This window comes from Hemicordylus capensis, chromosome 4, assembly GCF_027244095.1.
Source record: "Hemicordylus capensis ecotype Gifberg chromosome 4, rHemCap1.1.pri, whole genome shotgun sequence".
NCBI classification, from domain to species: domain Eukaryota; kingdom Metazoa; phylum Chordata; class Lepidosauria; order Squamata; family Cordylidae; genus Hemicordylus; species Hemicordylus capensis.
This window is the reverse complement of record NC_069660.1, coordinates 161125382-161140713: the sequence shown is the minus strand read 5'-3', so window position 1 is coordinate 161140713 and position 15332 is coordinate 161125382. Positions and strand designations below refer to the sequence as shown.

The following is a 15332-nucleotide window of genomic DNA, read 5'->3' as shown; positions in this document are numbered from 1 at the left end:
CTCTTCTCCCCATGGCGGGCTCATTCCTATAGGTGTGGCCACCTGACGCGAAAGCCATTTCGTTACCGCCGCGGGAACAGCTAGTCAATCAGGGGAAGGGGGGGAGTTCTTCCGGGGCGTGGCTCATTCTGGGGGTTTCGCTTCCGGAAGGGTGTTCGGGCTCGTCCCACCCCCCCCTGGAGGTATGTAGACGGTATATTTCGGTCCCCTCGGGAAAGGAAGACGGTCTAGAGAGCTGTCATCTCTCGTTTCTTTTTCCCCTCCCTCAGGCGATCCCGAAGAGAGTTCCTCTCTGTGGTGGCCCAAAGTACCTTCGGCGGGGAGGGGGGCTCAACTAGCCCCCAGTTGCTAGTCTCATTCCCCCCACCCCCGGCCCTGTCTCTTAGCAGCAGAGGCTGGCCCCCCAAAAACTACTTCTTTGTGGACGGTTGTCTCTTCCTCTCCCTAATCTTAGTCTCCTTCCCCAACAAGTATTCTTTCTATCCCCCCAACCAGTTCGTGTTCTCTTATTAGCTCAGGTATAGGTTACCCTTTGTAAACAATGTCTCTGCATTACCCCCACTTCCTTTTTAAACAGAGTTATTATTGTTTTAATTATCCATTTTCTTTATCTAATGCTTTTTATTGTACACATCGGTCATATCTCGCTCTAGGAGTTTGGAATGTTAAATATTAGGCAAAGGGTTGGGTGTGTTCATTATGCTTCATTTTTAAACAGGGAAACATTTGTGGCAGGATAAGGAGGATGAAGCATAAGAGCTAGCATCTTGGGAGGGGTTTTACAGTACTTCGGTGCAGTCTGATCTTCTACATGCCTTCACAGAAGTAAGCCACTGTGTTTGGTAGCTCTTATTGCTAAGAAAATGTGCATGAGTTTGCAGCCTTCATTGTGTTGTGGCCTCAATGTACATATTTTCTCACAAGTGGGAACACGATAAGAGGTTTGCAAAATTATGCATAGTTTGTAGATACAGAAGAACTTCTCTCTTTTACAGGACTAAAACCTGGGGAGCAGCAAGGGAAAATGATTGGTTAATAGGAAATTCAGGGCAAGCTAAAAGTACTCCTTCACACATTCTTCATTTATACAGTTTTCTGCTACAAGATGTGGTGGTCCCTGGCTTGGATGGCTTTAAAAGGGGATTGGGCCAGTTCATGGGGGATAGATCTATCAACAGCTATTACCCTTGAGAATTAAGATTCACAGGCTGTATGCCACTGACTACCAGTTGCTGGCGAACAACAGCAAATAAGGGCTGCTGCCTTCATGCCCTGCTTAGAGGCATTCCAGAAACACCTGGCTTACCAGGTCTGGAAACAGAGTTCTGTAATTCATGGTTCTTTGCTTTGATCCTGCAGGACCTTGATTGATTGATTGATTGATTGATTTTTATAATGCCTTTCATTAAAACTATCTCAAGGCGGTTTACAAAACATTTTTTAAAAAAAACTATATAAAACAGACTTTTGTTATGCTTCAGGATCTGAACAGTGTTGTGTCCGGGATTGATGGGGGAGCAGGAGTAGATGAAGAAAGGATGAGAAAGAAGAATGAAATGAGAGGGTTTAATATTTCATATCTGCCTGTTTTGTTTTGGATTCTATTGTGTGTATTTAACTTATTGTAACCAGCTCAGACCCTCTGGAACTGAACAGGATTGAAAATGCAAATAAAATGCTTTACTCCCTCTCTTTTCTCAGTCCTTGTGAGATGAATAGCTGTACATTCCTTAAAAGTTTACTTCAAAAAGATTCTGCCTACCACCTTTATAGCTAGTTTACAATTTCAGTGGTTCCAGTTTATTTCTGTGGTGGTGGTGGCAGAACAGCAAGGAATGGCTTTTTCTGTTTTTTAGAAAGGCCACTCTTTTTAGAAAAGCCTGTTAAATCTGTAGTACCTAGGAGCATGTGTTCAAAATTGCTTACGATGCACTTGTTACCTGTTTACCAGGGGTAGCTCCCCCATGAAGTGAACTGAGGCAATTGCCTTGGGTGTGCTTTTGGAGGTGGTAGAATGCACCCCCACACTCCCTGCCTCCCACGCTGATTGTGGATGTTGGCCCTGGGCTGGAGCTCCACCCCACAAGTCTGATCGTCACTCTCTGCTCTTTGCAGGTGCATCGTCACTACCATCACCCAGCAGGAAGTTGCACTTAAGCCAGCAGCAGCAGCAGTATTCTCCAACCCTCACTTCCACTGGGTCTCTTTTCCTCCAATGTTTGCACACCTAGCAGGTGCCTAGCACCTGCCGAGGCTCTCTCCTTATTAAGCCTTCAGCAGCTTGACCTCCTTCCCTCCCATGGTTGGAGAGAAGGAGAATCAGTGGAAGCGAGAGTCAGAGAATGCTGTTGGTACTGCCATCGACTTAAGTGCTAGGCAGTGTGGAGAACCCAGGCAGCTTCCTGCTGGCCTAACAGCAGTGGTGATGTGCTCTGCAACTAGCAGAATGGGGTATCCACGCTTGGGAGGCAGGAGTGGAGTGGAGCTAGCCAGGAGACAGGGTTATATTGGCTCTGGCCAGGGACCGGACCAGCATGGGGCTGGTGGGTGGTTTGGCTTTTCTTTTTTGTAATCCACAAGCATTAACACATATCAAGCCAGCACTGTTGTTTACACACACCTATAGCGGGCAGCAGCAATATAGGAAGATGCTGAAAGCATCTCATACTGCACGAGAGATGGCAATGGCAAACCCCTCCTGTATTCTACCAAGGCAAACCACATGGCTCTGTGGTTGCCAGGAGTCGACACCGACTCAACGGCACAATAACTTTATCTGGGTGGTTAGAGAGAATTATAAGGTTTCCTCCTTTTTTCAAAAGTGAAGAGTGTTGGTAGCAGTGTTCCCTCTAACAGGGATTCCCCAATGTTGTCGACTACAACTCCCATAATCTCCAAGCAAAAGCCATTGCCTCAGAGGATTCTGGGAGTTGTAGTCAACATCTGGGAATCCCTGTTAGAGGGAACACTGGTTGGTAGTTACCCCTGAGCTGACATTGCTATTGCATCTCCCATCCTTTGCATGCTATTGTAGTGAATATAGAGGATAGTATTGCAGAGCAAATAATCACTTGATTTCTATATCAGCTTAAACTTATTTTGGAACAGTGTTGTCCAGTCGTTTACCTAGGAGGATCCTCCACAAGTTGTGTCTTTTGCGTTCAAGATGTCATTGACTTTGAAAGTCCTGATTGACCCATCCCCATAACCACACCCATACATGTAAAGAGCTCAATTAAAGTAATATGTAGCAAATGGATGTGTATTTTGTCATGGACAAGCAGTGCTGAAATATTTCCCAGCACTTTAAATTCTGAATAAATATGAAGTACAAAGTACAAAGACCATAAAAAGAGAGCTGGTCTTGTGGTAGCAAGCATGACTTGTTCCCTTAGCTAAGCAGGTTCCACCCTGGTTGCATATGAAAGGGAGTCTTGATGTGTGAGCACTGTGAGATATTGACCTCCGGATGGAGCCACTCTGGGAAGAGCATCTAGGTTCCAAGTTCCCTCTCTGTCTTCTCCAAGATAGGGCTGAGAGACATTCCTACCTGCAACCTTGGAGAAGCCGCTGCCAGTCTGTGAAGACAATGCTGAGCTAGATAGACCAATGGTCTGACTCAGTATATGGCAGCTTCCTATATTGTAGGGTCTCGAGACATAACCTTTAGCCCTTTCTTTAAGGCAACATCTGCCATATGTTAACTCTTTATTGAGTATGCTACATCTAGATCATAGATATTTACCTGGCATGATCATGCCCAGGCATCACCAACATTGTGTTTTCCTAAGAGTGGAAGACATAGATTGAGGCAGACGGGGAAAGAGGGAAGAAGTTACCATATATAGCATAGATCAGAGGTTTCTTGCTTTCAGTACTGTAGAAGAGGGAATCTCAGCAGATCTTGCTTTTCTCACTCTTTTATGATAAGTAAAGCTGAATCTACCAAATTTCCTCTTCCATTCAGTAATTGAAGATGCAGAAGTCCCAGCTGCCATTGCCTCTGTTTAATGTAGAGGGGGTAGGTGGGGGACAGACATGTACAATTCTTAAAAAATGGGTCTCATGTTACAGTTTGGGAATTAGAGATGGCACACTGGTCTGAAAAAATTCTTGATCTACACATTACTTGAAGCAACACAAAGCAGAAGCAAGCATAGTGCACTGTATCAAAAGTAACAGATGAATACGTGTTCTTGCCTGAGACCCTAGTTGTTACTGCTTGTCCTCCTTTAGCGCTTGTTCTAACCACAATGCTTTGTCAGCACAAGCTGCTTCCAGATCCATAAATCCTTGCATCACTTTAGAATAGGCTCCAAGCTTACTCCTGCTGCTTTTGGAGAAATAATTCCAGGAAGCATCTGTTTTCAGAATGAGCATAACTGACAGCAGATCCATCCAGTTAGGCAACTGTATAGAAACCCATTTATATCAAGGGGTGTGACTTTAATCATGTTACTATATGATATCAAAATGCTTATTAACAGCACGATCCTATACTTATTTACTTAGAAGAAAGCCCCACTGTGTTCAGTGAAGCTAACTTCTCGGTAAATGTGCATAAAATTGTAGCCTAAACCTGCACCTTGTGGTTATGCAGGAGGTGTAGTCCTAATCATTGTTTCACAGTTGTTTTGTTGTACTATCTGTCACCTTGGTAAAATTTACAACTTGGCCACACACATTAACATTAGAGGAAATTTTGAGGCTCTCCTTCAATGGGGAGTATTTCCTTATTCCCAATCTATTGCTAGAGAACATTATGGCTTCTGTGCATGAGGACACATGAGCAATGTGTTGTACTGCCATCTCTGGACTTAAGTCTCTTGGATTCTTGGCCAGATCTGTCTGGTGGTACTGCATAGCTTCCAGGGCTGCTCAACTTTAGCCCTCCTGCAGATGCTGGCTACAACTCCCATAATCCCTGGCTATTGGCCACTTTGGCTGGGGAATATGGGTATTGTAGTCCAAAAACAGCTGAGGAGCCTAAGTTGAGCAGGCCTAGTAGACACTAGGAAAAAACTTCATCAACTTTGTTTTGTCTGCTTCAGTCCCTTAACTATGTATAACTTTTCTGTCTTGTTCAGAAGTATGTTTGTCAGCAGAAAGATTGGGAAAAGTATAGTGTGTTTAAATTCCTTCTCTGAATGATTTGTAAATGAATGATTTGTAAATTAGTCTGAAAAAATTGTACAGCTTTTGTAGCCCGATGAGGGCTGCAGTAATAAACACCTGTGGTTTATTCCCTGCCCATTAATTGCTAGAAGAAGGAACTGAAAATCCTGCACAGCTCATTAAATTAACAATCTTGTGTCTATCTAATTGGCTCGTGTGCAGTAGTGTATTGTGATTGCAGTTGAATAGCTACTGTTCAACAATGTTTTCGCAAAAACAGCCTATTAGAAAGGAGTTCTGAACATGCCTTATTGAAAAGAGTATCACTTGTGCAAGATGTGATCTTATCAGCACCATTCTTGTCAGCAGGACCTGAGCTGGAGATGGTCCAAGTGGGTGGCATAGACCGTCTGCATTTATTTGTAGTAGTAAACAGATGTATGGGATGTATAGTTACCAGATTTGACTGGTAAACAGATGAACAGGAAGGGCTAGTGTTAAATTTGTATCTTGTTTGGTAGTTAAGTTGTTGTTAAGGTAAATACTCAAAAGTGAAAATAGATGGCCAAAGTTTTGTGTCAGATATATTTTATATATTTATATATATTATATATATTTATATATTTTATTTTGTGTCAGATATAATACATAGATTCCAGTCTTAAATTAGTTACAGGCCAGCTACAGTTGTGCTATACAACTTATTTTAAAAACACATTCCCTAAGGGTTACTTCTTTTGTGCAGTTTATGGACAAAATTTATTCTTCTGAGTTGCACTCATATCTGAAAATTCATGCAAACATTTTATGCGCAAATGATCATACTTGGATCCCATTGTCTTCCTCATGTAGTGTGAGAAGCAATTATAAAGGGAAAACCTTTTTAATACTACCTATGGTGACCTTTTTCTTTGTTAGGGATTCTCCACCAGCAACTGGGGCCGTCATGGAGAAAAGTGGGAACATTCAGTTAGAGATTCCCGACTTCAGCAATTCTGTCTTAAGCCACCTCAACCAGCTGCGCATGCAGGGCCGGCTATGTGACATTGTGGTCAATGTTCAGGGCCAGGCCTTCAGGGCACATAAGGTGGTGCTGGCTGCTAGCTCGCCTTACTTCCGGGACCACATGTCACTCAATGAGATGAGCACAGTCTCCATATCTGTCATCAAGAACCCCACTGTGTTCGAGCAGCTCCTCTCTTTTTGCTACACTGGGCGGATATGCCTCCAGTTGGCTGATATCATAAGCTACCTGACTGCGGCCAGTTTCCTACAGATGCAACACATTATAGACAAGTGTACACAGATCTTGGAGGGGATTCATTTTAAAATTAATGTGGCTGAGGTTGAAGCGGAATTGAGCCAATCGAGGGCAAAACATCAAGAAAGACCTCCAGAATCTCACCGAGCTTCCCCATCTCTGAACCGCTCTCTGAGTCCGCACCACAGCACTCCAAAAGGAAGCCGCATGGGCCAGGTCAGCACAGTGCTGGACATTCGGGAACTTAGTCCTCCTGAGGAGTCTACAAGCCCTCAGATAATTGAGCAGAGCTCAGATGTAGAGAGCAGGGAGCCCATACTGAGGATTAACAGGGCAGGGCAGTGGTATGTGGAGACGGGAGTGGCAGACCATGGTGGGCAGGGCGATGATGACGTCAAAGTACTTGGAACAGTACGAATCAAAACAGAAAACCTGGAGGAGTGGCTGGGGACAGAAAATCAACCATCTGGAGAAGATGGGAGCAGTGCTGAGGAAGTCACAGCCATGGTGATTGATACCACAGGCCATGGATCAATGGGACAGGAAAATTACACATTGGGTTCATCAGGAGCAAAAGTGGCCAGGCCAACCAGCACTGAGATTGACAGGTGAGATTCAACATTATTATTACCATTTTGACTTTTATTTGTTTCCAAGAGCATGCTAGACGCTGTACATAAGTGGCATGGATCCTGCCCAATGCTTACAGTTTAAGGATATCAGAAAAGACAAAGGTAAGAAGAGGAGGATGGGTTTGGTTAAAAAAACAAAAACTGATGTGATTGAGGGTTGCAGAAGATGCAGATAAAGTGAGCTTGCCTCTTGGTCAACATACTAAGAAGTGGTGATAGGATTCCATAACCCAGATAGAATTGAGTTCACAGAATCTCTGAAATCCTTGGCAGATATCTATCTAGTCCCTTCCTTGAGTTACTGTTGTTGAGAAAAACTAGATGCTATGAAAGGTGTGTCTTTTTCTGGAGCAGCAGACATTGGCCGTTTTTTTAAATGCGAAAAAATCCTGAACATTCACTGAATAGATCAGTGGCTTTTTCTCAGAAACCATTTCTATGGTATGAGTATGAGACCTTCCATAAACACAGCTGAATATGTTTTTTGAGGTGCCTCTCGTATCTGTCTGATCATTAAACTTTCAACCATGGATTAGCATGATGTATGAAACAAGTCTTTTTGTGGGCATAATGTTCTTTAAGCAAAGGTGGTAATATTAAGAAGTTGTTTGTGTGAGGATTTCATATATAATGTGTGTGGTTGTACTGACTTCTCTTTCTTGGCCTCTTCTGAAGGATGAGAGTGCTGCTGTTTGTAAGTGGTGAAATGTACATCAACAAGATGTGTAAAGCAGTCTGTAAGAGCTCCAAAAACTTGAGCTCCAGGATCAATTCTGTCCGGGACCTTTTGCCTAAGAGTGTTTCTCAGCATCCAGTGTTTATAAACCACTTTCTTGGGTTAGCTGGCCTGAGCAATATTCATTCTCTCTTCTCATCCTAACCAGTTACTTCATCCCAGGAAGCTGAGTTGCTTCATATATTTTCTGGGTACATTTGTTTCTTAACTTACTTTTGTTGCCTACCTTGAAATAATTGGTTTAAAAACAATATGCTCCACATTTTAATCCCACCCTCCCACCTCCTGTTCTCCCTGTTTTGATTAGTGATGGAGTGTAACTTTAGTTCTTCACCTTCTAGTTCAAATATTATGATCTTGCACAAATAGCTATTAATCCTTGTTTCCATTTACAGATTTAGCCCTTCTGGTAGTGTACTTACTGTAAATGAGCGGTACAGGTCAAAAAGCGAGTCTCCATGGCGAATGGATGAACCTAAGCAACCCAGTTCCCAGGTGGGTGTCTCTTGTTGAGGCCTTATGATTATTTATTCTTATTAGCACCTACAAATAGATGCTTTACAACTGGAGAGAAAACACAAAAGGGTTTTGTCTGAAGGCTTACAGACACCATAGGTAAAGAAGGGAAATGGGAAAGGTAGGATGTTTAAAAGTTCAGCAAAAGAGAGAAAGGAAAACAATTGGTGGGTGCCTTAGAGAAAAGTTGAGTTATATTAACATAGACAAGGAAGTTGTGCGCTGAATATCTGTAGGCAAATAATTTCAGAGTAAGAACAGAGAAAAAAGAAAGAATGTGCAAAAGTGATATGGTGCTTAGCAAGAAGTGATGTACCAAAAGAAACAGACATAGAAAATACAGCTGAAAAAGAAATGAAAGATATTGTTTGTTTTTAATGGGTTCATGGAGTTTCACTTCCTTTGAAATTTGGCATTTATATGTTTTAGAATTTTAGCTTATTCTGCACCAGACAGCCCAGTACAGCATATCAAAAGCATACTAGAACATGCTTGTTCCACCTGAATTTCAGAGATTATGATGAGATACATGGGTGAAAGCATGCAGAAATGTGATAGTTATTTCTGTTGAACACCAAGCACCTTGAATTGTACCCAATAGGCTAAGCAGAGTCCTGGAATATGGTGAAGCAGTTCTGTCATGTTCTCCCTGTGCTCCGCTCTCAGAAGGTGGGCTGCTCAAGTTTGCTTAAGTTATAGACTTGAATGGCAAGTTTATGTAGAGAATGTTATAATGTCAAGTCTCAACACTATTAGTGAGCTGGGAATTGTGGGATAAATTGAGTTTTGTTAACTATTTATTTATTTAATTTATATACTGCCCTTCCAAAAATGGCTCAGGGTGGTTTACAACAAAATAAAAGCAATTAAAACCAGTTAACAATTAAAATCAAAACTATAAAAACAGAATAAAACCAATTAAACATTCAAAGAGTTAAAAACCTTGGAAAGCCAGGGCAAACATTTAAAACAATTTAAAACAGTTTACAACCATTTAAATTCCCTTGAAGGCCAGGCCAAACAGATAGGTTTTAAGGGCTCTCCTGAAAGACAATGATGAACTCAAATTACGGATTTCTACCGAGAGTGCAGTCCATAGTCCAGCAGCAGCTACAGAGAAGGCCCGCCTCTGTCGCTACCAGATGAACCAGTGGTAACTGGAGACAGACCTCCTCAGATGACCTTAACATGCAATGGAGATCCTGCAGATGAAGGCACTCTCTAATCCGTTCAGGGCTTTAAAGGTGATAACCAGCACTTTGTATTTTGCCTGGAAATGTATTGGCAGCCAGTGTAACTGTTTCAAGACAGGCATAATATGGTCTCTCCGGGTTGCCCCAGAGACCAATCTGGCTGCAGCATTCTGAACTAACTGAAGTCTCCAAACTATGTACAAAGGCAGCACCAAGTAGAGCACATTACAGTAGTCAAGCCTGGAGGTTACCAGCTGGTGCACCACTGTTTTGAGGTTATCCTCTTCAGTGAATGGGTGCTGATGTCGAATCAGCCGAAGCTGATAGAAAGCACTCCTGACCATGGCCTCCACCTGAGATACCAGGGTGAGGCCTGGGTACAGGAGTACTCCCAAGCTGTGCACCTGCTCCTTCTGGGGGAGTGTAACCCCTTCCAGCACAGGAAGATCTAACTCACACCTCAGATTCTGAGCCCCTACAATGAGCACCTCTGTCTTGCTTGGATTCAGCTTCAATTTGTTATCCTTCATCATGCCCGTTACTGCCTGTAGGTAGGCATTTAGAGAATGAGTGCCATTTCCTGAAGATGAAAAGGAGAAGTAGATTTGGATGTCATCAGCAGTGTTCTCTCTAATTTTTTTCCTTTGTGTGTGGAATGAGTTTTGTTCTGGGTGGCAGTATCAAGGCAGTGTGTGCGCACATGTATTCAGAATGGGGCTTTCCTGATTCAACCTGAGCAGGATCTAAAATTAACTGAGCGGACATTAAAAAACCTGTGAGCGCACATATGTGCACACGCCTTAGAGGGAACACTGGTCATCAGCATACTGATAACACCCAGCACCAAACCTCCTGATGACCTCACCTGGCAGTTTCATGTAGATATTGAAAAGCATTGGTGACAGAATGGAGCCCTGAGGGACTCCATATAACAGCTCCCGTTTTGAGGAGCAACTGTCACCAAGCTCTACCATCTGGGATCTACCCGAGAGATAGGAGCGGAACCACTGCAAAGCAGTGCCCTCTATCCCCAACTACCCCAGGCCATCCAGAAGGATACCATGGTCGATGGTATCGAACGCCGCCAAGAGATCCAGAAGAACCAGCAGAGTCACGCTTTCTCTGTCGATTCCCCGGTAAAGGTCATCCATCAGGCCGACCAAAGCTGTCTCAACCCCATAGCCAGCGCTAAAGCCAGTTTGAAATGAGTCTAGATCATCAGTTTCCTCCAAGACTGCCTGGAGCTGGTCGGCCACCACCCTCTCAATCACCTTGCCCAACCAAGGGAGATTGGAGATTGACCTGTAACTATCCATAGCTAAGGGGTCCAGGGAAGGCTTCTTAAGGAGCCTCCTTAGGCAATGGTTAGACCGTTGCCTAAGGTTGCCAAACCAATAGGCAGTAATTAGGCTAAATTTAGCTGAGATTACCTCAAGAGTTTCTTCTTTATATAAAATAAGTGTAGTTAAAGTAGCCCTGCCAATGGGCACTGTCTTCTCGCAGAAGTAAAGTGCAGTCCTCCTGTCAGTATTCTGACAATAGGACATTGTCAACTAAGAGCAGTGTGAAGTAATTCTGAAAAAGTGTGAGGGAGTCGCTCTCTGCCTGACAGATAAAAGAGTGGGGGGATGAAAGTGATGCTGCAATCCTGGGCAGACTTGCTTGGGAAGTAATCCCCCACATTGCTTCTTCCCCCCATTGCTCTAACTACCCACCTGGTTTTCCCAATATGTCTCCCTCTATACACACACACACACACACACACACACACACACACACACACGAGTTCACATTCCATCAATAACATAATTGGCATTACACTTGCATTAGAATTCATTAGGTGGTGCCACCTGCCAATTTCAAAGTACAGGGAAACCTCATGAGGGTTTAATTAACACCTTATTTCATTATCTGTGAATATTGAAGGGTTAAAACACATGTATCCATGGTTCCTAGATGGCCAGAAGTGACTGCGGAGGTAACTTCTGGCTGCCATTTTGTAAGCATTTGTAAGGAGGAGCCATTTTGTGGCTAATTTCTTTTTAAAAGGCATTTTCCTGCAGTTTTTTTGTGGTTTGGGGGATGTTTCATGGCTTGAGGGGCATTGCTGGGCACAAGGAGACCCCACAGTTCATAATATAGTATTTTTTTCACAATTTTTTTGCTGGTTTTGCCCTTTTCCACGGCTTTGGGGGGCATTTCACAGTTTCGGGAGCATTGCTGGGCATAAGGAGGGCACAAGCAGAGCATGGTGCAGTAGGTTTTTGTTTTGTTTTTTGTTTTGTTTTGCTGTTTTCCACCATTTTTGGACTTTTTGCCCTTTTTTCCATCCAAGAACCTAACCCCCTGTTTTCCATAGGCACAGTGCCTCATTTCCATAGGCAAGGAACAGAACCCCCCGGGAGTAATGAGGTTTGCCTGTACTGGCAAAACATGCCGCCTTTGGGCTTCATTACCAAACTGAGCATGCTGTGCATAACTTTGCCAGGACTTGCTAGCCATAGGCTTTAATGAGGCAGGAAAACCTTAATAGCTTTTGGATGGCTGCTCAGAACTTCACCAAACCAAGAAAAGGCACTCTTTCTAGACAAGCCTGACAGAGTACATCAGTCATTTTCAAAAAAAGAAAGAAAAATATATCTGCTACACTCTTCTAAAGATTAGAGAAAAAAGGGCCAAGGTGTTAATTTTCAGCACATTTTAACTTGCTGTAGCTGTGGTGAGCTTTATCAGAACTCTTTGAAATTAGGCACATTTGTAGACCTCATTGAGTAGACCAAGTTTCAAGTTATTATGTCAGAGGTTGTCACATTTATAAGCAATAGAATTTTGAAGCTTATAACGGCAGAACCTTTTTTTGTTACTTGCCTCCTGTGCCCCTTTAGTTCTGAGTGCTGCTTTGCTTTGAAAATAATGTGGCAGCAATTACTGTGTGGTCTGAACATGCAGGTATGAGTAAAGGCACCCAGGAGATTTCATGTTTGAACCAGTTTCAGCACAATATGGCCAGAAAAAATAATATGGATGGTTCTTCAAAACTTCCTCGAAGCTCCCAAACTTTTGACTATTTTTCTAGTATTCTTTGTAAGGATGTGTCTTACTGGAGCCTGCCAAATGTCCATCTAGTCCAGCATTCTGTCTGCATGACCAACCAGGGACATTTCGGAAGGTTGTTAGCAGGTCATGATAGAGAGAGCCATTCCCTCTTACCTCTTTGTTACTGAATATTGGAAGTTCTGTTTTTAGTTGTCCTTGACTAATTGTTGCTGATAGACCTGTCTTCCAAGGGTTATTCTAATCCCTTTAAAAAAAAAAAATCAATGTTAGCAGCCACCACAATATTCTGTGGTAATTAATTCTGCGAACTTAACGGCTGAGGGCTCTGTTTGACAGGGGAAGCTGTGTTTGTTCTGTTCACATATAAACATTTTAATGTTCAAGGGCCACAAGAGCAAGAAGAACTGAACCTTTCCTTTCTTTCCTGCACTACATCAATCCAGGCACTTTTATCCCAGCCTAACTCCATGAGAAAAGTAGAAAAGTACCTGGGACAACAGAGCGCAGGAGAGGAGGTAGGGTTCAGCTCCCCTACGCTGTTCATACCCCTTTGGATGTTGAAATTAAATGCCCCTCATCTCCCACTTTTTACATAAGTGGAGTAGATGCAGGAATAAACAAATGTGGCCGCCTGTGTCACATCTAGCTTAATTTTGTGAGCTGCCCCAAGAGGTAGTGAACTGGAGGGGCAGGCTATACATATGTTACATAAATAAATAATAGTTTATCCCTGAGCAAGATTCTGAACCTGGGTCTTATCAGTTGAAGTCCAGCCTCTAGCCACAATATCACAAAAACTTAGAACAATTTATTCAGTCGACTGAAATGACCTGGTTCCCACCTGCAACCCAGCTCATTATCTTTCCTCTGGTATCTAATGTATTTCCTCTTGTATCTGCTTCAGGTGGAGGAGTCTGCTATAGTTGGAGTGAGTGGCTATGTTGAATATCTACGTGAACAAGAAGTATCTGAGAGGTGGTTTCGCTACAACCCTCGCCTCACTTGCATCTACTGCGCCAAATCCTTCAACCAGAAGGGCAGCCTGGACCGGCATATGCGGCTTCACATGGGCATAACGCCCTTTGTTTGCCGTATGTGCGGCAAGAAGTATACCCGCAAGGATCAGCTGGAATACCATATCCGCAAACACACGGGCAACAAGCCCTTTCACTGCCATGTCTGTGGGAAGAGCTTCCCGTTCCAGGCCATCCTCAACCAGCACTTTCGTAAGAATCATCCTGGCTGCATGCCTCTGGAGGGGCCACACAGCATCTCGCCAGAGACCACAGTCACATCCAGGGGGCAGGCTGAGGAAGAGTCTCCTCTTCAGGAGGAAGCCGGTGCAGTGGGGGAGACAGCACAGGGATCTGTGTCCACTACTGGGCCAGATTGAGGCCAATGCAAGATGGGTGAGGGGGATCCTCTCTAGCAGTAAGCAGACCCCACTGAGATGGCGGACTGGTGTTCTCGTTTGTGCAATGTCACCGCTGGACAAAGAAGCTCCTGAGATCTTGCCAAAACAGAGAAGATATCAAAATAAAGTGCTAAAAGCTTTCCCTCTTTTTCTCATCTCCTTGGAGGGGAAAACAAAAACTGGGTCATCCAACCTCTGATTCAGGGATTGACAGCTTTTTTAAAAAAACAAAAAAACAAAAATGAATTGGTAGTGATCAAAGAGGAACAGCTTTTTTTTTTCTTTCCCATGGCAGCAACTCTTCTGACCCCATAGTCCTGTGGTCTGTTGAGATCTAGCTGTGGTGAGAGCAGGGCATTGGCTCCTGTGTATTCCTTCCATTGTTATACCACCGTTGGAGACATGGGGACAAGAACTGGTTATTCTCTCTTTTGACCCCCATCTCCCAGGTAATTCTTCTTCTTTAAGAAGAATGGCTGTCCTGGCAGGATCTACCTTATCTGAGTGTATTTTATCTCATTTTGTTTTGGTGTGTCTTTTTAAAATTAACCCATTACCTAAGGGCTTTTTGTTTGTTTTTTTGGCTTGCCCATTCAAGGTGCATGGCCTTGCCTGTTGTTTTGAGGCAGGCCACCTTTTAAGCAGTATTTTAAAGGTGACACAATATTTAAGTAACTAAGCTACTTAAAACAAGGGTAGCAGCTGTGAGGCTCTGCCGTGTTTTGGTTGGTGATGTTTGCAGTTGGAAAATGTGGATTGCATAGAATACTTTGCAGTTCCTGCTCAGTCTCTGTGCTCTGCAAAGACCGAAAAGGTAGGATGAGGCTTCCAGTTAAGATGAATTATTAAGATAGTGGTTTGCCCAGGAGGTCATCTTTTGTCTCCCTTGCACTTGATCTACTATAACAGCAATATTTATATATCAAAATAGTCAGTTCCTTCCCAGTAGGGGGAAAGATGATGGTTCGTCTGTCTTTCAGTGTCTCCCTATTTGGTATTTTTATATGAAAAGATGCAAACAAAAACATTCTCCCGCATTAGTAATAGTTCAGGAAGGTTAAATCTATAATTTCCTACATGTTATGATAACTATCCTTCTTGCACCAATTTAGTATTTGACGTATAAGGTTATTGAGGAAATAAGAGTGCCGCTGCTAAACACAGCAAAAGTTGCACCAATATCATGTTTCCTGATGTGTTGCTTACAAGTGAACGGGTGCAGGAAAGTAGGGGTGTGCACGAACCACAGTTCAAGCACTGGTTCAGCACCCGGAGGGAGGGGAGTGGGAGCTTTAAGAAAGAGGAGAGCAGGTCCTTACCTACTCTCCACCACCCCATGCATGTGTGTGCTGGAGCCACACGGGGCGTACTTGGGCTGAGTGCCGCCCCAGCAGGAAGCTGCAGGGGG

At 43.4% G+C, this 15332-nt stretch overlaps 1 protein-coding gene across 2 annotated transcripts; it reads left to right on the top strand.

Moving 5' to 3' along the window:
• Positions 1-49: 49 nt before the first annotated feature.
• Positions 50-14485, top strand: ZBTB37 (zinc finger and BTB domain containing 37). 2 transcript variants are annotated; one of them, XM_053243979.1, is made up of 5 exons: positions 50-182; positions 6034-6984; positions 8140-8239; positions 12954-13025; positions 13415-14485. In XM_053243979.1, the coding sequence occupies exons 2-5, from the start codon at positions 6062-6064 to the stop codon at positions 13901-13903; spliced, it is 1584 nt and encodes a 527-aa protein (XP_053099954.1). In that variant the 5' UTR covers positions 50-182; positions 6034-6061; the 3' UTR covers positions 13904-14485. The 2 variants fall into 2 exon arrangements, with proteins under 2 accessions (XP_053099954.1, XP_053099955.1); XM_053243980.1 differs by lacking the exon at positions 12954-13025.
• Positions 14486-15332: the final 847 nt, after the last annotated feature.